Genomic DNA, 23,109 nt, shown 5'->3' on the forward strand with positions numbered 1-23,109 from the left:
CAAAGGAGCATGAGGACAGCATAAGGTCTCACATACAGTACAAGTCTAAGAAAGGTGAAGTTCACTGCAATAAAATGCAGAAAGACTTATATCCTATCATTTATGCTTCTACTCTGAATAATAATAATAATAATAATAATAATAATAATAATAATAATAATAATCCACAACTCTACAGAAAAAAATCCTTTAACCCTGAATGTGGGACAACACAGCCGTTTATTATATCGTTCACAACTACATTACACGGCTAGAGAAGGAATGTGTCACTAATGGAAGAAATAACTTGCTCTAGCACCACCTTTTGGAAGACTTCTCCCTATAGATCAATGCCTTTTCTTGTGAAACCTTATGACAATCTAGGAATACACCCAAACCAGAATAACCCTGCACACTTCATGGTGGCATCTCCTCAAAAGGGATAGGCCATCAGTATCAGGAGATTACAGTATACCTTTTTTATGCAGTCAGCTCTCCCTGATCCCACACAACTCAGGACTGTACCTCTAGTGTCTTTCATCACACAAGAAGCACCAGGAGATGCCCAGTCAGTCAGTCACTGGCTAAAGTGGGTCACTTTTCAAGAAATAGATTTAATCTTCATTTAAATAAGATAAATGGGGAACCAGCCAAGGGAATTCCTAAGCCTGGGGGCTCTAGGAGGTTCAGGCATCCCCTGCTGGATCATTTTGCTCATGTGCATAAAGAATAAAAGTAGTGGACAATACTGAAGCCAGCCACTACAGATCACACTGTGTACAGCCCCCTGTCACTGGGCCAATGCTGGTTCTGACCTGGGTGGTTAATGTGGGTTTATTTTTGTCTTAGGGTAAAATGGTGTATTTCATATATGGTATATACATAGCTTTTCAATCCACTGAGAGAATCCAAATACTTATAGTGCAAGACTCCCTTTATGCGCCACCCCTGCCTACCCAGGAATACCCACATTCAACCTACAGCTAGTGTTAGCATTGCTGAAAACAAAACTCCAATACAATTGGAGGCTATACAATCTATAAATACAAATGTATTAAAAAAATGACTTTCTGCATAAGGCAGTATACGCTTTTATGAGATCAGGTATTATAAAGCCCACATGCCCTTGCTCAATTTGATTTGTGTTAATAAAAGACTTTGCAGAAACCTGTCTATACAGCTTGTGCCACCATTACAGATATGCCTAGTCTGAATGCAGACTCAGTTGATGGAGGTATGTGATGAAGATTTCTGCTAATATGCCTTAGGGTGCGCTTACACTATGCTATCAATTACACTTTACAGATTTCTTGCCAAATGTGGAACTGGATACCTTTCACAAAGTAACACATTCACTTGCTATCACTGACAGGATAGAACTATACTTCTGATAAGAAATATATGATCTCTGCACATAAAGCATCAATGTGATGTCCTGAAGGAGATAAACTTAGTCAGTGTAACTGCACTGGATAAACAGCCTCCCTGTGTGTATTACATGATCCATCATACGACACCTAGAAATGGGAAGAGGCTTCTGACCCTCCACTAGACAACTTGGGGGTAACTTAGTGTAACCTAAATATTGGAAAAATAACTTTACCAAACAATGTCCATGAGAAGTGCCTGACAACAGAGGGAGATGGGGATTAGACAAGTGTGATTTTACTATACAATCTGCTGTTAAAAGAAATTGACCTCCGCTCAACTCCCACTACTCACAGAAATGAGCATGCAAGTTTGGAGTGTGCGCCGCTCACCCATACAACGTTTTAATAAAAACTTTTGGAAATCTAAAGCATAATGTCACCTTGGAGAATGACCTAACAGTTGTAGCCATCCTTATTTTTCTTTCCTATGCGCCTCTCACTGATCAAAGATGAAGCACTGCTTGCGTTACAGATGTGGTTTTGCCTCTGTCAGAGGACATGCAGGCCTGGGAACCCAACTGTAAACCGTGTGTGGATTTTAAAGTATCGTGAATGAGCAGGATACAGATACCAAATACAGTTTTTGTAAAGGATAAAATGGCAAGGCACAGTCAGAGTACAGTCAGAGTATATGGTCACAGAAGACATCGGTTTATTTTGACTAGCCACAGTGTTTAGAACAAGTCATTAAGAGGTTAAATTACTTTACTTACCAAGAGAACAGAGCACCATATTTCTTTAAGAAAAAGGTTCTGCTGTATTAAAAATCTGTGCTACCCCTGAATAACAATGTGGGGGAAGTAGGATCTGTCTAGCACACCAAATCTGACCAAAACCTGCTGGTTAACCATTGCAAACCTAAATAGGTAGAGGAACAAATGTCTAGCACAGCAACTGCAGGTCACCCCCTAGCACCTGCTGTGCATATGTCACTGACTGTAAAGAACAGAAATAAAACTCATGGAAGCCAGTGCTGTCTGCTGGGCGTAGGGAAGGAAACATTAACCCTAGCTGCACCAGGTGTGGCCTCACAGACACAGAATACCACATGATACATCTGAGCAGTGACAATTCTCCATTCTCATAAGATATAAGTGCATTATGTCACTGTGTACGGGGACCAGAGCAAAAAAAAAAAAAAAAAAAAAACAGTTTGCCATTCCACGTACAGTTTAGCAGCACGTCTCTCTTATTTCCCAGGTTCCCTTTGTTAATCTACAGCCATGACACTTCTGTTATCACACACCAGAGCACCAGTAACCTGAACACCACAATACAGATTTCCCTCATTACCCAACTTCTTTTTTACTGTCTGTTAGGAAGGCATTCATGCCATCAAATACCTGCAGCCATAGTGACGTAAAGTGACGTAACCTCTTTCTGCCATGAGCACAATAGTATGCCTCCAACAAACATGCTATTTTAAAGCAGTATCCGACTGTTATCCCCATTGGCATCCTAGGGTTCCATATTAGCTACCATTGGAGCCATGGCCAAACAAAGACTAAAATGTTAGGAGTCAGCATAACATTACAAAAGACAGATAGGAGAAGAGATATTAGGTTTAAAGGGATCCAATCATTAAAAAACTCAATTTTTTTTTGTGACTAACACGTAGGAATAGCCTTAAGAAAGGCTATTCTTCTCTGCGCCGTCGTTCGGTAGAAATCCCAGTTTTCGTTGTTATGCAAATGGGTTCTCTCGCAGCACTGGGGGCGTCCCCAATGCTGCGAGAGAACTCTCTCCAGCACCACCTCCATCTTCAGGAACATCCTCTTCATGCATCTTCTTCAAACTTCTAGGTCTCGGGCAGAGCTGACTGCGCATGCCCACCAGCAACAAGAAAATGGCCGCTTACAATACTGTGTAAGCAGCCATTTTCTTATGGCTGTCAGGCATGTGCAGTCGGCTTTTCCCTAGGCCCGAGGCCTAGAAGTTTGAAACCTACACCGGAAGAAGGCGCGTGAAGAGGATGTTCCTGAAGAAGATAGAGGCATCACTGATGAGTTCTCTTGCAGCACTGGGGACGCCCCCAGTGCTATTTCAGCGCTGGGAACCTCCCGCAGTTCTGCGAGAGAACTCATTTGCATACCAATGAAAACCGGGATTTCTACCAAACGGCGGTGCGGAGAAGACATCTAAAGGTAGGAGAAGAATAGCCTTTCTTAAGGTTATTCCTACGTGTTAGTCACAAAAAAAAATTAAGTTTTTGATAGGATCCCTTTAAAAGAAAAACTTACAAATCTGGTATTAATATTAATATAAAATTTTGTATAAATCATAACTCATGAACGTCATCTATGTAGGTTGGTGCATGACATAGAAACACCCAAAAACATGGGACAAAATGCTGTGTTGTAGCCCAATATGGCCCTCCCCCAAAGAATCAACACTTGGCAAAACAAAACATAACCTGAAAGGTAGATGTAAAAATCATGTTTAAATAAATAAACAAACAAGTTCTAAGGGTATATTCATAACGTGTAGTCAAGTTGCCATTTTCACGTGTCAATGCCATGAATTTTTAAATTCAAGTTTTGGGGGTTTTTTTGTTACTTCCTCAAAAATGTGAGGCATGTCCTGTCCTGAATATACCTGCCCCTAAGCCTATGCTTTTTTTTTTTTTTTTTTTTTTTTTTTTTTTTAAGTTAAAGTACCGTATTTTTCAGACTATAAGACGCACTTTTTTTTATTCCAAATATGGGAGGAAAATGGGGGTGCGTCTTAGACCCTGAATGCCTCCTAACATCAGAAGAAAAAAATACAGAATGTTGTGGGTGTCTCTTTTCATCCATAGATACCAAACCTGTGCACAAAGTGCATGAAACAATTTTAATTAAAACAACAGGGCATGAGAAGTCCAGTTTTACAGTGGTATTAGCATGTACAGCTGATGGCACCAAACGGAGACCAATGATTATTTTCTTATACGGCAAGTATATCCCAAAGTCTATATTTTAACTGGAGAAGTCAGGGGTCGTCTTATACGCCAGAAAATACGGTGTGTATATACATTATATATGTTCAAATCACCCCCACATCCCTAGAATACATATAAAACAAAAACATTACTGTTGAAACACATACACATTTGATATCCCTGTGTCCGAAAACCCCCGGTTCTATTTACATTAGTGAAATATTATATTATTAGGTTATTAAATATTTTACAATTTTTTTTTTGCTTCACAATTTTTTTTCCCCTATTTTCCTCCTCTAAAACCTTAGTGCATCTTATAGTCCAAAAAATACGGTAATCATCATTAGGTATTTTGCCTTTGCAGTTTTTTGCCGATTAGCTTCATCCAAAAGGCTATGTTCATGCGGCTGAATTTGTATAGATTAAAAAATTCAACTTCAGGAACTTGAAGTTGAATTTCTCTGCTTGAACAAATTCTACTATCAAAACTAACTAAATATGGAATCTACAAATGTTGCACTGGCTAGGTGGTATTTTATTTGGCCTTCCAATCACTTCATTTGGCATTATCCTCCTGAAGATCGCGGGTATGACGATTATTTTCTAAACTAGCTGGGGAAAAGAAGAAAAAAATTTGAAGGGGAAATTACAGCAGATTTTGAGGTGGAATTGATGGTTTGTGTTTCCTACCATCCTCCTCCATAAGCCAATATGAAAAAAGTAACTCAGCTTAATATAGAGAGAAGAGAAGAAAACATAGTTCTTAAAGAGGCTCTTTAATCACCTTTACCAACTACAAATGTTTTGTATTCTTTAATTGGCTCATCTGCGTTGATTGTCTTTCTCTGGCCACTATCACTCCAGAGCAACCATTTCTGCTACTTTCAGCACAATTGGGCTTTCTAGCGTCAGGTGGGCGGTCTCTGTCTGCTACAGCATGTTACCGCCGACCTGGTGATAGAGAGCACTGTGCTGAAAGTAGCAGAAATTATTGTTCAGGAACAATGAAGGGCTAGAGAAAAAATTCTGAAGGCTCCAGAATCAGTGGAAGAAAACCTATTGAAGGATGAAAAGAGCTAGAGTTGGTGGAGGTGGAGAAATATCCTCTGCAATGTACATTGCTAAGATTCTTATATTCACACAATATGAAAAGTCATTTTATAATCGGAGGTACGCTTTAAACATATTTGAATTAAGGATTACATTCCATTCTTAAGGGGTTAAAACAATGACTGTCACAAGGACTCTACACATCCACTTGTGATGCAAGTGCTGTTCAATTAGTCCTATCAAATATTCTAGGAAGATGCCCCCATTGGCCTGCATGTGTGCTGGGATCACATCCAATGTCAGAGAACTGTGACAGGATTATGTCCTACTTGATTGATCACACGTTCACATGTAACCATACTAGGGTTTTACACCACAGCTAAGGACTGCTACATATCTAGCTGCTGGAAAATGTATACCGACTTCATTAGTCAGAAATTACCCTGCAAGGTCAATCTATGGAACTGGAACGTTTTTATTTCCTTCTTTTAAAGTAAATGATGATGTTCCAGGGTATAAGAGAAAACCTTCCCATCTTCTAATTTTGGAGACTTCTCACTAGGGAGTTACTCAATGAACACAATGTTTCACATCAAAAACACACATTTACATTGCTAATCCTCTACACCCTCTTTTCTGATTCTTCACCTCAGGAGAATTCGACTTTCATTACATTTATTATATTTTTTAATGTCCCCATTTTGGAATTCAGATGTGGTGACTGAAAAGCATTTATATCATCAGAATGAGGTTATTTCTCCAGCAAGGGCATGGACTTCTGGATTTAATCCCCAACAAACATTTCTGCAATAAATGCCTGCTGCTCACCTCTTGCATTGCAAAAACTCAAATTAAGAGGTAAAACCACAAGTCATTTTGTGCTGGGATAGGCTATCAATATTAGATCTGCACGGGTCCGACACCTGGGAACCCTATTTAGGGAAAGCACAGCTACCACTAATGTTTACATATCAGGAACCAGGCTGCTCACAATTTGTAGAGGCAGCTTTAGGTACAGCAGCAGTCCAGCTGTCCCAGAGCAGCTAACCTGTGGCGGTCTGGGGTGTCCCAGGGATAGTTCATTAATATAAGAAAGTAGATAATTCCTCTAAGGTTCTTTACTTTTACTCTTTTATAAGAATCCAGCAAGGCAACGCAAATAATTGAATTAAAGGGGTTGACCAAGGTTAAGATTTTTGGGGGGTTTTATAGCCTATCCTCAGGGTATGCCATAAATATCTAATCAGTGGAAACAGACAGCCAGACGCCGCATAGACCACTGTATGGAGCAGTTTCCTGTGCCTATCCTATACACAATACAAAGCCATATGTAGAAGGCTCCATCCCCTGTATAGTGGCTAGGTGCTGTCACTGCAGCTCAGTCTCCACGTGCTAACTCTTGGATAAACCATAAAATCCTTAACCCTGGACAACCCCTCTAACTCACTCCAAGTAGTGCAATTCTGACCATCACAATCTTGAAGCAGATATTCTCCTCGGCTCCAAGTCTACAGGCTTTCTCCTCTTACCACAGACTCGGAAGAATCATTTCTTTGCTGTAGTTAATAGATGGGTGGTAAGACAAGGAAGCCTGCATCAAGTAGATTTCACTACTCCTCACTGGGCCAGAACACAATTTTTTTTATTTCCTAGTTTCACTAACCAAAAAAAAAAAAAAAAATCTTTAGATAAAATTGCCCAGCCATAGCATCCAGCAATCCAGAAAGGCATCAACTCATTGTCATTGCCTGCTTCAAAAAGGGATTGTACTGTACAGTTATTATAAGTACAAAACAAGAGAAATAAGGTAATCCACTGGGACCAATTTACTATGTCTTGATCAAACACTTCTAAAATACCGTACTTGGGTGATCTGTGACAAGGATATTGCGCTGGACACTCCTGGACTTACAGAGTAATCTGAGGCTCGCCTAGCAGTCAGATATAGGCACTCAAAATAGCTCGCTGGGGTTTTACTAAATTTGGCAAGGAGACAGGACAGTGACAAAGATCGGTGCATTCCTAAGCTTCAGGTCTGCTTGTTGAAGATAGGTGTGCACAGTTACGTATAAGGGTTGATACCATGACTTTCTATAAAGATTCATTATTAACCATGCTGATGTGGCATCTTTTACAGTCAAAGGTTTTCATGGTACGTGTTCACTTGGAGCTGTTCAGTATTACAGCTCAATGTTACTTTGTTCATAAAAGAAAATCAAGATTAACAGAGAGGAACAGCAAATCTACCTTCTGCCATATTCATATAGAGGCTATATGAGAATGGAGAAGCTCACCACTTTATTTCTGGATACTCAATCCTCTTTCACGTCTTGTAGGAACCATGGGGTCCACAAAGGTTTAACTCTCACCCCACACTGGACTAAATAGGGTCTCCCCCTCAGTTTATAGAGTGCCTTTCTCGTACCACAAAGGGTCAACCACCCTCAAATTATGTATCAAGCTTGTAAATCTAACATTTTTATGCAACAACAAGGTATGGAAAGATTCTTCATACTGGTCAAGTATGGGTGTGTATGTATAAGAAGTTCCCTTCACACATTAGCATTAACATTAGGGGTCATCCTTTGTAACCAAATAGCTTTATTCCTGGATAAACCTATCACAGAAGAGGCATCACCAAACTAAAGGTTACCATACACTCAGACATGTGCATTGTCCATGTGCTACCCATGTGTTTTGTTTTTTGTGTTTTTTTACAGGTCGGACTTAGGCATGGTTCACAAATGTGTTTGGTATTCCGTTTGGGGAGTCCGCATGGGAAGTGTCCCGTCCCCCCCCCAAACGGAATACTGAACGCATTGACAAGCAGCGAGCTTATGAAAGCACACAGACCCCATAGACTGTAATGGGGTCAGTGTGTTTTCTGCACAAGTCATGTGGAGAGGAATGTAGTTTGTTAAGTACTTTCTGTCCACATGTTCTGTGCGGACACTGTGCGGAAAACACATGCACCCCATTACAGTCTATAGGGTCCGTATGCTTTCATAAGCTCACTGCTTATCAATGCGTTTGGTATTCTGTTTGAGGGGGAGGGGGGGGACTTCCCATGCGGACCAGATGTGAACCTGGCCACAGACCCATTATTGCCTAGGGCCCTGGACACATGCCAGTGTATGAATTATCATGAGTCTGTGTATGGGACAAAACTCAGGACAGCTCCTATAACTACCCATTTTGTAGCCTGGCTAACTAACTTGGGCTTCTGGAGGCACAGGCAGCACAGACTACAGACCTCGCACATGCACACATTCATGTGCATATAAGCCTTATGTGTCTACAAGTATATTTATCCCATTACTTCTATTATCACAACTTTCCAGATGGGATGGATGCACTGGAGAATTTCCAGTGTGGAAAATCTGCACCAGCAAACAACCACACCCAAACTGTGTATTTGTTGTTGTAGAATTTCCTCGGATTTGCTACAGATTTCTCCCTACGCAAAGGATGAAATCCACAATGGAAATCTGTACCACAATTGAATCTCAGATGAAAACACAGATAATCTCCAGTGTTTCTATCCTATATAGCCATAACCTAAAAGTATTTCTTGTCACTTTATTAAAGTCACAGTTTAGTGTGAAGTTATCCTATATATCTACATATACTTAAACATTAACGTCAGAAGCACAACCACGACATGGACAGTCTAGACATTTATTAAAAATAATAATGGAAATGAAGAAGAAATCAGAGCATTGTAGCCCTTGAGTGGAGTGGAAGACAGGACAGCTGGCCAACAGCATTGTCTTTTTTAGGAATTCTTCCTTGGCTTGCTCAGCTGTCTCCCCACCCACTCCTCACAAATTCCAACCTATTTCTGTCACTTCCCTGATATGAAGACATTACTAATCACCTAACACATGCTGCCATAGGGAACCAATCTGAAGTACTTCTACTCTGCAAGAAAATCTATCAATAATACCTCGATGGATGTGTGTTTGTTAATATTACGATTGTATATCATTTTTAACACACTCCTATCAAGATGCGGGGAAATATGTTCAGGGCAGATTTTCAACACCCAGAGCTTTTTACTTGAATGGATTTTGGAATCATGAGTTAGTGTGTGGCTTCTAGCAAGCAGTGCGACTATTGAGGCTTTGTTGAGGAAATGTTACTACTAAGTGAAAAATTAGGAAACAACAGTTCATGTACAAGTTGTTATAAATGCTCCGTAGCACTGTAGTAAAGGATGCTATCTGTCCTATAGACTTTGCCCCTTACTCTAGTACCAGAGACACAGTACAGAAGGTAGGAGAGTTACTTCCCATTAGGAACTACATTGCAGTTTTAGGAGATAGATAAATGTGGATTCAATACATTCTTTCTGCTATTTTCTTGTGCAGTTTGGTAAAAGTCATTTTTAACTAATCACATCCTTGCATAGCCCTTACAAAGGCTATTCCACACCTACCTTTAGTATGTAAATTGCCTCAGTGGTTTCTGAATAAGTCAATTTTTATTCATATGCTAATTAGACTGGTGCAAGATGCATCATGCACTCTCTTTGCTATTGTTTCCTATGCACAGGCTGATGCTGACTCCGCTTCCTGTTTGCACACACACATAGGAGATAATAGCAGACACGAGTGCTGCTTGGAACTTCCTGTGCTGGCTGGAAGACCATTAGCATATGAATAAAAACAGGCTCATTCAAAAACCACTGAGTCAATCTACATACTAAAGGTAGGTGTGGAATAGCCTTTAGAAAGGCTATGCAAGAATGTTATTAGTTAAAAATGACTTTACCCAATAATAGAGCCCCTTTAAACCTTTTTGTGCACTAAATCGCAATGAATGAATGAATGAATGAATGAATGAATGAATGTAATCTATAGATATTTTGTGTGTAAGGACATCTGCTTAATAAATAAATAAATCTGCTCTAGACAAAACCAATTGTATGGAGCTGCTGTTCCACAGCCGATTTAGAGTTGCACTAAAAAAAAAAAAAAAATTAAAAAAAAATCCAATGAGACAAGTGGATGTTGCAGTGTCTGTGACAACTGTGTGGTGCAGGAGGTACAGGCAATGTCACGCAGTGGAAAATCAACTCAAACAAATCTCACAAGGCGTAGCTACTATGTAAAGTCTGTAGCAACGACCCATAAATTTACCATTGTAATTTGGCATTTACCGCTCTCCAAACATAGCCACTAAAGGCCATGTACACACTGCTTACAGGGTCACATTGATTTCAAAAGGGAAATATTTTACGTTTTTCCAAATCACATCACTTCTTAGTAGGGTTTTATATGCCGAATCAATGGGAGGCAGTAAAAAAAAAAAAACACTTAAAAATACAAGTAGTAAAACATGAACAAAAGGGCTGGAAATCAAAGTAAGTTTCCTAATTTTCAGCCTGTAAAATATGCAAAGACAACAGAACCCACATGGTATTAATATAAATAAAAGCATGTTGTCCATAGCATTAATATTATATGTCGGCTAATCCGGGGGGGGGGGGGGGGGGGGGGGGGGGGGGGAGAAATTATAAAAAGCAAACATGACATATAAAGATCTATTCAGATGTCCGTAATGAAAAACTGCACTGAAAAAGCCATTTTGCATCCGTGGGTCACTTGTTTTCACTGGGGCCTTATAGACACTCAGGGATCCCTATATATGGGGAAACAAATAGGACATTTTTGATAGTTTAAATCTCTCATACTTATTGAGCATATCACAAAGTCAGACATAATTTGAAGAAGATGTCCGTTTCATTATTGCGAGTACTTGTCGACAAGAGGATCACCTGCATTTCAACAATTATGTTTTTGTATTCTGACACGTCCAGTGAACGGGAGATATTTCTTATATGTCACAGTGATGCTGCCTATTTGTGTGCTGTATTCATATTCAGGCTACCCAGACAGACAATTCAATCATATTTATATCAGAGGAATATGAACATTTTCATTAATTGTGAACTGGCTTGTCAATAGCAGCTAAGACTATTTCTCAGCTTCAGTCCTTATCTCAGAGTCTAAAAGCATGTCCATGAATGGGCAAGGAGGTTCATGGAGATTTTAAGAAGTGTGCCTCTTCATTTGTTTCACATAGCTCTATAGATTACTCCTCTTCAGCTGTTCTCCAGGAATATGTCACTGTCACTCAGCCTTCTAGACTAGGACACATGTGTGGTTCTTGGGACTACAGCTGACAAACTATCCATTTATGGCTACACAGGGCAATGTGACAAGACCCTCCCATATGCATAGCAACTTAGAGAGGTTAGCATGGGCTGTCCCTTTTGAACACCAAACATGGGAAGGCAAGTAGGGGACTCCCAGAGCATTCCTAAACTAGGGAAGGGAACTACAAAGAAAAAAAAAAAGGAGGGGAGATGGAGCTGAATATATAAGCCCTCTGTTTCCACAGCTAAGTCGCAGCTGCCGCATTCAGCGTCTGACCTCCCAGTTAGTGAGAAGAAAGTTTCTTGCTCTAAGCAACCATGTGTGACGACGAAGAGACCACTGCCTTGGTGTGTGACAACGGTTCTGGCTTAGTGAAGGCTGGATTTGCAGGAGATGATGCACCCAGAGCTGTATTTCCATCCATTGTGGGTCGCCCACGCCACCAAGGTGTCATGGTAGGCATGGGGCAGAAGGACTCCTATGTAGGTGATGAAGCTCAAAGCAAGAGAGGTATCCTTACTCTGAAATACCCCATTGAACACGGCATCATCACTAACTGGGATGATATGGAGAAAATCTGGCATCATACCTTCTACAATGAACTCCGTGTCGCACCTGAAGAACATCCGACCCTGCTAACAGAAGCTCCATTGAACCCAAAGGCTAACAGGGAAAAGATGACACAAATCATGTTTGAGACCTTCAATGTTCCTGCAATGTATGTTGCTATCCAGGCTGTACTGTCCCTCTATGCTTCTGGTCGTACCACTGGTATCGTTCTGGATTCTGGAGATGGTGTCACACACAATGTCCCCATCTATGAAGGTTACGCTTTACCTCATGCCATCATGCGTCTTGACCTGGCTGGCCGTGACCTCACAGACTACCTTATGAAGATCCTCACTGAGCGTGGTTATTCTTTCGTCACAACAGCAGAAAGAGAAATTGTCCGTGACATCAAGGAAAAGTTGTGTTATGTTGCTCTGGACTTTGAAAATGAGATGGCTACTGCAGCATCTTCATCCTCCCTGGAAAAGAGCTATGAGCTGCCTGACGGTCAAGTCATCACTATTGGCAATGAACGCTTCCGCTGCCCAGAAACCCTTTTCCAACCATCTTTCATTGGTATGGAGTCTGCTGGCATTCATGAAACCACCTACAACAGCATCATGAAGTGTGACATTGATATCCGCAAAGACCTGTATGCCAACAACGTTCTTTCTGGAGGAACCACCATGTACCCAGGTATTGCTGACCGTATGCAGAAGGAAATCACCGCTCTTGCTCCAAGCACCATGAAGATTAAGATCATTGCACCACCTGAGCGTAAATACTCCGTCTGGATTGGAGGCTCCATCCTGGCCTCTCTGTCTACCTTCCAGCAGATGTGGATCAGCAAGCAAGAATATGATGAAGCAGGACCATCTATTGTCCACCGCAAATGCTTCTAAACATGCATTGTTGTGGTCCATAGTGCTGTCTATATGGTTATGCATAAACCAAGAGACGTGATATGAGCTGTATCCTACTGGAGACTTGACTATTTTCTCAAACTATAATTTCATCTTACAATCTGCATTTATTACTATTGTACTTGTGTATTTATTCATTTTTATCTGAGGTAACACTCATTCCAAAGCTTGTACAATCATAAAATACAGTAATGTTTAAGTGCTGCTATACTGTCACATTAAAGAAATTTCATGAAATTTACACAGAATGCATCTTTATGTTCTTTATATGAATGCTTCAGCGTCAAGTTTATAAGCTTCTGAACAAACACACAGTACCGGTGGGTGAAAATAAATAAATCCTGCAAGTCATTTGCTTGCTGTATATAATATGGGAGAACATTTGGTATTTCAGCCTAATTTCATATACTATTCAAAGTCCACAATGACTAAAGCAACATTACAGCATTAGGTATATTAAAATATATCTAACAAACTGGACTCCCACTCGTGTGTATACAAGTATAAAAAAAAATATATATATAATATATGGCTAAAAAATGTAATGTGCTCTAAAAGATAATGGATGTCTGTGTGGGTATCACAGCATCACAAAATACAACATCATTTCCAGTACTGGGCATTGAAAATAAATGGTTCTAAAATCACAAAACAAAATTAAAAAAAAAATATGATATCAACTCAACACAAGGTGCAGCTCATTCTAGCCCTCAGTAACTATTCTCCTCATACTGGTCTAGAGTTCAGTGTAATACTACACAAGTGACAAATGAATAAGGAAAAGGGGTGAGAATTGGGTTAAGCTTGGTACATTGACTGGAAAAGGGAATATGTCAATGAACAAAATATGAAGAAGATGGATTTAGAAAATGTTAAGTTAAAAGCATCACAACATACACCAGGTGACCTTACTTAAAATTTAACTAAGGTATAGAAACGTGATCCATGAAAGGCACAACTGGGTTGGGCCAGGAAGCCTTATCACTTTGAGACTGGTAACAAGAAATATTTGGTTTAATGTACAAGTCCATGCAAATATGTAGACGTGTGTGTGTGTGTGTGTGTGTGTGTGTGTGTGTGTGTGTGTGTGTGTGTGTATATATATATATATATATATATATATATATATTTACAGGCTCAGAGCTTTTGACATTGCTCAAAGCCAAAAAAAAATAAAAAATAAATATCACTTAATTCTACCAGCCTCGTTTATGTTTGACAGGTGCCGCAATGTTATTTCATGCAGATTTTTTCTTTCCTATACTTAAATAGTCAATGTCTTTTTGTCACCTATATGCAATGCTGGAGCTAGGGCAGGGCAATTTTAGAATAAATAAAATCTAGGTTTTTTTTCAATTATATGGATGATTTTTTATTTGAATTTCTTATTTTTGAAAAATTAAAAAAAAATATATATATATTTTAAACTGCCAAATTCTGACAATCGTAACTATGTTTCTGACTGTGCATGGAGCTGTGTGAGGTGTCTTTTTATTCCACTATGTAATGCAATGTAGATATGGCAATTATGGCACTTGCTCTGCTTCTGCCATATTCATAGACCCCCCTTCAGGCGTAGTACTATTACGGCAGATGTCAGGAAGGGCTTTATAACGGATTACAGCTTCTGTTAACCTGCGCCCCACCAATGAAGAGAAACAGGTTAACAGATCTATTATCAATTACGCACTCTCCAAGAAAGTGGTAATGTGCACACAGGGTAGGGAACTGAAGAACTCTGAGCTTAAAGTGTTAAAAAACATAATGTTTCCATTCCTAAAGGAATGTACATGATTGTGATTCTAGAGAAATTACGTTTTTTGGTTTTTCTTTAAAAAAAAAAAAAAAAATACACTCATTTTGTCCTTTTAATGCCACACAATGTAAATACACAGCACAAGAAACTGACTGTAAACGGGACCTATATAAATTGTGTCCATGCCATGACTCACAGGGGCAATAGACAGTCAACCAGAATGGAAAGGGGGGTGGGGACCTTCAATCCCTGCAATCTGTGAGCTGCATAGACTGCTCTTAGAGATGTCATAAAGAAGTAAAATAAAGATTGCTGCTGCTTTTCAGGCTCTTGAGGCAATTACATAAGACACGCACAGTAACACCCAGCACTCATGTTCAGCCGCCACTAGACTCCACCTGCAATAAGGAGGAATGAGGGCACACTCCTGTCCTACAGGATTCTCAAGAACCTTAGTGCACAGCTAGAAATGTTATTTCTGTTCAGCATTACCCAAGCTCACATTAGCGTCAGTTATTCACTGTCCTGGCACGCTGGAGGACCAAAACAATGGATATGCAGACCGCTAAAATAGCAGTTACACAGGGAGCCCAACGAACTCGATGGACTATAATGGTGTCGGATGTGCCTGGTTTTAAAATTGAAACCAGTGGTCTGAACAAAAAATAAATAAATAAATAAAAAAAAACATACATACAGGACTTCTTCATCCACCAATTTCAGATGGACATTGCAACGGAGACAAATATGAATGCAGCCATATAGTAGTTGTAATGAAAAGCATATTGCACAGCTCCACACAAAGTTCATTTGTCCTCTAAACTGAATCTGCTTACAACCACATCAAGTGCAGAATGCTGAGCTGTGATATATACCACTGACCTTCTGTACGCTACTTTGGGGATAATAAGGGAAGGCACCTAGAGATGTAACCAATGTGTCAGGGAGGAATACTGTCATGCTTTAGTTTACTATCTACAATAATGGCAAAATAGTACTAGTCCCACTCTAAGCAGCGGGTGTATAGGAAGCAACAGTTTTCCCCTCTCCTTAATCCCACGGGTGGCCCACTGATTTGGGAGCTGGAGGAGCTGACCACAGAATGTTCTTTACTTTGTCAATTTACACTTCAACAGTGGGATATCATCGTGACATGAAAAGGAGTGGGTCCAATATAGACATCCATGTTGCCCCATTATTTTGCAATTCTGTCTCCCCCAGAGACAGCTTCTTGATAAGAAAGTTGTGGACCACTCCAGCTTTCATCATGCTGTTATAGGGGTTAGAACACATTCACCTCAGGTACTTCACTTCTTCCAGTGGAGAATATATCGCTTTAAGGACGTAGTTTTAGACTATAACAGGACTTATCTTCTCTCTGCCTTCCTCACATTCAGGGAGTTATGTCATGGGTTCCCCCAGCCTTTCAGACTTTGTTTACTGGAGCTCAAATTATTATCCTGCCTAGGAGTTTAGCAAGATCGAGTTGTCAATGGGTGCCCTTCCTTGACTGTCTGCCTGTCCCTCTCTTACCCCCTATTTATTCTTTTTTGCTGCTCCTATTTCTTATCTTTTTTTTTTTTTTTTTTTTTTTTTTTTTTTTTTTTTTTTTAAATCCATTCCTCATCCCTCTTTCTGTTTCTTCATTGGGCTGGTTACAGGTTGTAGTTAATGCAGGGACCTTTTGTTAGGGCCTATTAATACTTTGGAACATGAAGAGGAATTTGAGGCGAACATTCCCCTACTGCAGAATACTGACATTTTTTATGCCAATTAGGCTCAGGAGAATGGACCTAGTTGGTGAGGAGTCTTGAACTGCTAACGCTGCAACTGAATCAGACATGGAGTCCATTGCAGGACACTTACTTTTTTAAGTTTCCTGCTCTGATCTCTGGCTTCCACTAAATACAGCAGGAAGCTACTCCAAGTAAACAAATTCAGATGATAACCAGCAACGCCCAGACACCCAGAAATCACTGCTAAAGGTATTTGGGTGCACTTATTAACCCATTTAATAGCAGTAACAGACAAAAAAAACCTCCAAACAAACCATATAAATAGGGGTTGTGCTCAAAAGATTATCCTTTTAAAATCTCGAACTAGACATTTCTACCACCCAATGACCTGATAATCAGGTGTTGTGATACTGCACTGCAGTTATGAATTAAGAGTGCAAGCGGGCTAAAATGCCACTTCACCTGCAAAAAAAAAAATACTGAAAACATGCCATCTCCTAATGCACATTATACTTTGAGCTCATGACTTGCAGGATGCAAATATGTAAACACAGGAAAAATGACAAAAATTGAAAAGCAGCAAAATCTTTCCAGGTAAAAGTCAAACCTGTGAGATGCTAGTGCTTCTCACATAATAAGACATGATTCACACAAATATAATAATTTGCCTCTCTGTCCTACAACTGCATTCACCACACAGACACCACAAATCTGAATATTTTATAACTACTGCCAGGGAAAAGGGGAGTCTATATATTATTAAAGGCAGATTGTGGAAGCAGGAATGTCACGAGTACCATCGCTAAGAACAGGTGCCTCATAAATGATTCGAAGGCTTGATGCCGGCAGTTCAATTATATATAATGGGCTGGAGCATTGCAAGAGGCACATGTTCCTGAAGACTGACACTGCCTTCGCAGGCTCTACTCCTAGTAGTACTCAAATATGGTGCCCATGGAGCTCACTCACAAAACAAAAGTATATTGGTCTGGTTTTTCTTCTCCCCGTTTTTTTTTTTTTTTTTTTTAATTGTGTAACAAAAAAAAAAAAATAAAGTTTTTGTGAAGTCTCACACTACAGAAAGTAATGTGAAAAAAGACAAGCGACACTATTTACACAATTGTTTTTTTAGATCTTCATTTCCATAATGCGGATGATTCATCCTTAGGTGGGTGTCACACACCCAGGATCCCCACAGATCAGCTGGTTGAAGAGACTGCAGCATCCAGGTAAGTAATGCTGGCTAGTCAATGGTATTGCAGCCCAGTCTCATTCACTTGAAATTTGTGAAGTAGAAGCAGCACTCATTCAAGAGCCCCTGCAACTTCAAGCAGCTGATCCATCTTAGAGGCCTTCGGTAATCAGAAAACTCCTTTAAAAACCAAAGTAAATGCATAAGGGAGTCTTCACACAGAGATTACCCTCCGCTCATTCTTATTGTAAACTCGTTCACAGTGAATGGTGTAAAAAACAGATTCCATTGACTTGAATGTGTGCGCTACCCATTGATCTCCAGGGGAGGCTTTTTTAACTATTGCTTTCAATGTGATACACGCGTATCAAATTGAAAGCAATAGAAAAAAAAGCCTGCCATTGAGTTCAACGGGGAGCGCACATATGCCGGCACCCATTTAATTCAATGAGATCTGTTTTTTACACCACTCACTCTGAACAAGTTTACGATCAGAATGAGCGGAGGGTAAACTCCGTGTGCAGGCTCCCTAATACCAAATAAAATAACCCCATCATCCTGCATTTTATAAAGAGTTTTTGGTTTGTTGTTTTTTTTTTTTTTAAAGGAGATTCCATAGGTCTATTAAGATACAAAAACACATGCCTCTTTTGAGCTCCAATCAGAAGCAGCCAGTGTCACAGCTCAGAATCACACCCCTTTCCTGCTCCTGCCTGACACCTATATAAAGGCACCAAAACTAGCAGCATTAATGGCTCAGAGACAGTGGGAGCTACAGAAAAGATTTCAACTGTTCCAGAATCAGTGGAGCAAATTGCATTAAATGATGTAAAGAACTGGACTTGTTGGAGGTGGTGAAAGGTTCCTTTTAATGCTGCTAGTGTAACACACTGCAGCCTTCATGCAAATCCAGATGAATGTCTACAGCATAGGTGAAAACATACCCTTATGAAGAGCATTTCTTATTCAGTTTTAGCAAAATAGATATCTCTTTTCTAAATTGCCTAAGAACCAAGCCAATTTGGTTTTTTAAAAATACGGTTTTTTAGGCACTATTCTAAAACAGAAGGCTAGTGAGATAAAGATGCACTTTGGTTTTTGTTTTGTTTTTTTGGGAGGGGGGAACCTCATCCACATCCAAATGTGTATTTCAATTGCGTTATGCATGTAAAAAAAATAAAAATAAAATGTACAAAGCTCTTATCTTAGTTTATATGTTATTGCATATACTAGAATGCCACCTCTATATAAGACCACCTCTCTCACTTGCTGATTCACACATAGGTCCAGATTTACTACTGTGGTTACAACTAAACACCACTGCAAATGTGGCTAATCGATAAATCTCTGCACACGTACTTTCAGCTAAAATTTTTCCAACTTGGTAGAGGTCACTGTAGCTCCTGAAAAAAGGTTGTGTACTTAAAAGGGTTTTCCTAGCTCCATGTGTCCCCAGCTTGCTGAACAGGACACTTTATCAGCAAACCGAAATTAGCTGAACTGATTGTCCTGCACCAGCAAGTGACATCACTTGTCCTATCACACAGGTCCGTGATTACGGAAATGCTAGGTAAACAATATGAGGAATAAGTTCACATAGCAGGCAAATAAAGCAGCATTTCTAAAGCTATAGCTATTTAGGAAAAGTCTTCAATTTACATCAGCTACCAGTATAGATAGGATCCTTGAGATGGGATTACCCCTTTAAATGAGGCAACGTTGTGCCCTAAAATTCTGCTTCAAAGTAAGACAACTAAAAGGTAGAATTAACTTTAACTCCACAGTCTAACAAAAAATCTGATTTATCACCCATCAACCACTGTGATATATCTGGTACATTTTCAGACTACTGTTTAAGTGAGGACTCTCAAAGCATCACTAGGGATCCAGATACAGGCTCTCATAGGAATGCACAGGGTCCTAATTTATGGTTTATAGTTGCCTTACAGTTTCCTCTTTTAATACTTGTGTGCTATTTATGATAGAAGAATGCCTGAAAATATCAGTATCATCATTTTTATGACATTTACAATAATAACATCAATTTTCGGGTTGATACAAGTATAGGGATGCAGACCATGTACAGTATATGAATCTTACCAACCAATTCCCCTTCCACAAGTGATCATGCTACTACTGTTATAGGTTCCTCAATGATGGAAGGCAATTTTGGTGATGTGCGAGTTTTGTCAGAAAAGTTTAAAAAAAAAATTAAGTCTTCATTCTCTGTAAAACCAACATGTATCCTTAGGCAAGGTCATAAACATCAGATTGGTGGGAGCCTGAGGGTGTGTTGCACCCGAACACTGTATATCAAGCACAGCATTGAACAGACACCATGACTGGGCCTGAGATGCAGAAGTACCACTTGACTAGTGGTTGGAACATCAGTTATTTAGAAAACACAGTGCTCAGCCAAGTATTGTGGACCCCTCAATCAGCTGATCTGTTGGGGTGCTGTTAGTAGGCACCAACCTGATACTGATAAGCTAAGAATCTTTTTTTAATAAAGGAGAGGGGAAATCAGAAAACCGTTTAAGCAAGATACAAAAATATAAATATGTACTCACTGGTGAGCTCATGGTGTATAACATCAGCAAGATTAGGTTCATCTCCCCACCAGAAAACCCAGAGCTCTTTGCAGTCAGGCATGACCTCGCGTCTCCATACACACAACAGATTGGCCTGCAAGCAACGAATGAAGCTCAAAAGAATCGGGTCGTCTTGGGCCGGAGCAGAGATGATTGGACTGCAGTCGCCATGGCCTTGGAATTTGTAGCGACGCCATTTGATGCCAGTTAATTCAGCCTGAAAAGAAAAGCAACATTGTTAAGATAAATATCACAAAGTACTAAGAGTAAAGGAGTTTTCCCACCAACACCACTAACTGCCTTATCCACATTACAGGGGTCCAACCACTGGGATCCCAGAAGTCACAAGAAAAGATGACCAGAGTCCCTTGTGTAAATGGAGTGGCTACGCACATGCAGTAGAAACACTTCTATGGTATTGACAGAGTGTTGTCCAACAGTCCCACAGAAGTGAAACGAATCAGTGGTCTCACTTGTGCACTAACAATCCATTCACAAAGGACTCCTGTGAACATGGAATACGTTTTGTTGTGGAAAAAATCCCTGCAAATACCATGATAAGCCTAAGGGTGCATTCACACTGAGTAAACGCTAGCTTATTCTGAACGTAAAACACGTTCAGAATAAGCGGCGTCTAAAGCAGCTCCATTCATTTCTATGGGAGCGGGGATACGAGCGCTCCCCATAGAAATGAATGGTCTGCTTCTTTCACTCCGTGCAGTCCCATTGAAGTGAATGGGGAGTGCCGGCGTGTACGCTCCGGCATGAGCAGAGCTTGCCGTATACGCCGGCACTCCCCATTCACTTCAATGGGACTGCACAGAGTGAAAGAAGCAGCCCATTCATTTCTATGGGGAGCGCTCGTATCCCCGCTCCCATAGAAATGAATGGAGCTGCTTTAGACGCCGCTTATTCTGAACGTGTTTTACGTTCAGAATAAGCTAGCGTTTACTCAGTGTGAATTCACCCTAAGAAAGAAGCAGCTTTTTCCGCCATGACTAAATCTGCCCACACACGTTAGATTCTGGATGGCGGACTGATGTCCATTAGCTTTAACAACTGAAAGGGGTGGTCCAGGCAACAAAAAATATATATTTCTTTTTTCTAAATCAAGTGGGGGCAGGTGAAGGAAAAAAAAAAAAAAAAAAAAACTATATGAAAATCATGTGGCTGCTAAAGCCAATCAGCGGATTCAGTGAAAGGGATCTGGAATTCACAGAAGGAAAAAAAAGAAGGAAGAAAAAAAATACAAATACAATGCACGCTGACGCTAGGTTCACGCTAGTGTTTGGCTTTCTGTTCTTCGGGTTCACTTGGGGACCTGAAAACCAGAAAGTTACCCGCTAAAATGCAGAGAGAAAAGTTTTGCTTGCATTTTTTTTTTTTTAAGTGGGTTTGGGGACAGAAACCCCGAACATATAGCGAGCGCTAGTATGAACCTAGCCTGAGTCTAGGCAAGTTGGCTGATTAATCAGGTCAAACATCCCAAACACTCATATTTTTGGACAACCTTCTTTTGGCTATGTGATGTTTTCATGGGGGATAGTGAACGAAAATATAATATGTGTGGTAAAGGTTGGGCAATTCATCGAGAAATAATCAAAATCCAATCTCTGCTCAATTGATGTGAACTTGCTCACATCGATTATTTCAATTATTTTGCACCCATGCCATCCTGTCTGACAATGGCTAAGGGAGATGTTACTAAATGAATTCTATCAATCAGCATTGCCGATAGGTGAATGCCACAGAATTTTGGTTTCAGTTAAAAAGTGAGTATGGCTTGTAAAAGTGGGGTGTCCTAACAAGTCTTCATTAATCGTAATCTAGGTAAAACGTTCAATTAATCATGATTTGATTTGGGCCATTTCAAAACATGATCAAATATCATCTGTACAAAAAAAAAAAAAAAAAAACAATGTACTATGAAAGCTTGACATCACACCACTAGTCTGAGAAAGAAAGCTTTTAGGCTACGACCCCACATAGGAATTTTCCCTTGCATACTTTTTGCCCCTGTTATACCTAAACAAAAAACACCAGCGTTTCCACACGTATAATTGACATGCGTGATTTACAAATACGCAACGGTCTTTGAAATTGCAGCATTTCCACTGCAAATATTTTTTTTCTGCAATGTGTGGATGGATTAGCCAGAATCCCATCCACTTTGCAGGTACTGTAATACGCTGCATTGTGTTCGCAACATGGTTGTGTTTTTCATTTTGTCTATGTTCACACAACAACTGAAGTGGAAAAGGCAAAGACTGACAACTTTCTAATGTGAATTTACCTCAAAAAAGTCACCTGTCACTATTTATTTCTGTGGTACAGGGACACACATCCTACTGAAAGTATTGGAGGCAGAGTCATGTGTAGAATACGCATCAAAAGCCACATAAAGTAATCATCATGTGAACATACCCTTACAAAGTCATTGTAAAATAAACTAGGCTCTTTAGTCTATTGACTAGAAACAAGGAAAAATGCCAGAACACAATAAAGGGACACTGATATAAAAAAAAAATCTCTTCCACTGCAAAACCTAGCAGGTATATAGCACCTAAGCCTGGCATCTCATAGAATGTAACCAAGATACTAAATAAATATATATATATATATATATATATATATATATATATATATATATATATATATATATATATACACACACACACACATATAGACATACATACATACACACACGCACGCACTTTAGTACTGTGAACAGCTGTGCCCTCACATAAAATAATCTGTGTGTTCTACATAAGAATTGTGTCATAAGCATGTGTCAATATTTGATGCAAATCTACTTTGTCTAC

General features: G+C 39.8%; 2 protein-coding genes across 2 annotated transcripts in view; one reads left to right on the forward strand and one right to left on the reverse strand.

Moving 5' to 3' along the window:
* Positions 1 to 23,109, reverse strand: part of MED13L (mediator complex subunit 13L) — a 111,789-nt gene that overhangs the window by 62,777 nt on the left and 25,903 nt on the right. The window contains exon 2 of the mRNA XM_075276561.1: positions 20,267 to 20,504. Coding sequence (XP_075132662.1) covers positions 20,267 to 20,504 — 238 coding nt within the window. The remainder of the gene's footprint in view (positions 1 to 20,266; positions 20,505 to 23,109) is intronic.
* On the forward strand, positions 11,745 to 13,260 carry LOC142205865 (actin, alpha cardiac muscle 1). Its single transcript, XM_075276559.1, has one exon. The coding sequence runs from the start codon at positions 11,858 to 11,860 to the stop codon at positions 12,989 to 12,991; it is 1,134 nt and encodes a 377-aa protein (XP_075132660.1). The 5' UTR covers positions 11,745 to 11,857; the 3' UTR covers positions 12,992 to 13,260.

The sequence above is a fragment of the Leptodactylus fuscus genome, chromosome 1 (genome assembly GCF_031893055.1).
Source record: "Leptodactylus fuscus isolate aLepFus1 chromosome 1, aLepFus1.hap2, whole genome shotgun sequence".
Taxonomy (NCBI): domain Eukaryota; kingdom Metazoa; phylum Chordata; class Amphibia; order Anura; family Leptodactylidae; genus Leptodactylus; species Leptodactylus fuscus.

Excerpts from the sequence above, each read along its gene's own strand:
- LOC142205865 (XM_075276559.1), top strand. The coding sequence starts at position 11,858 with ATGTGTGACGACGAAGAGACCACTGCCTTGGTGTGTGACAACGGTTCT.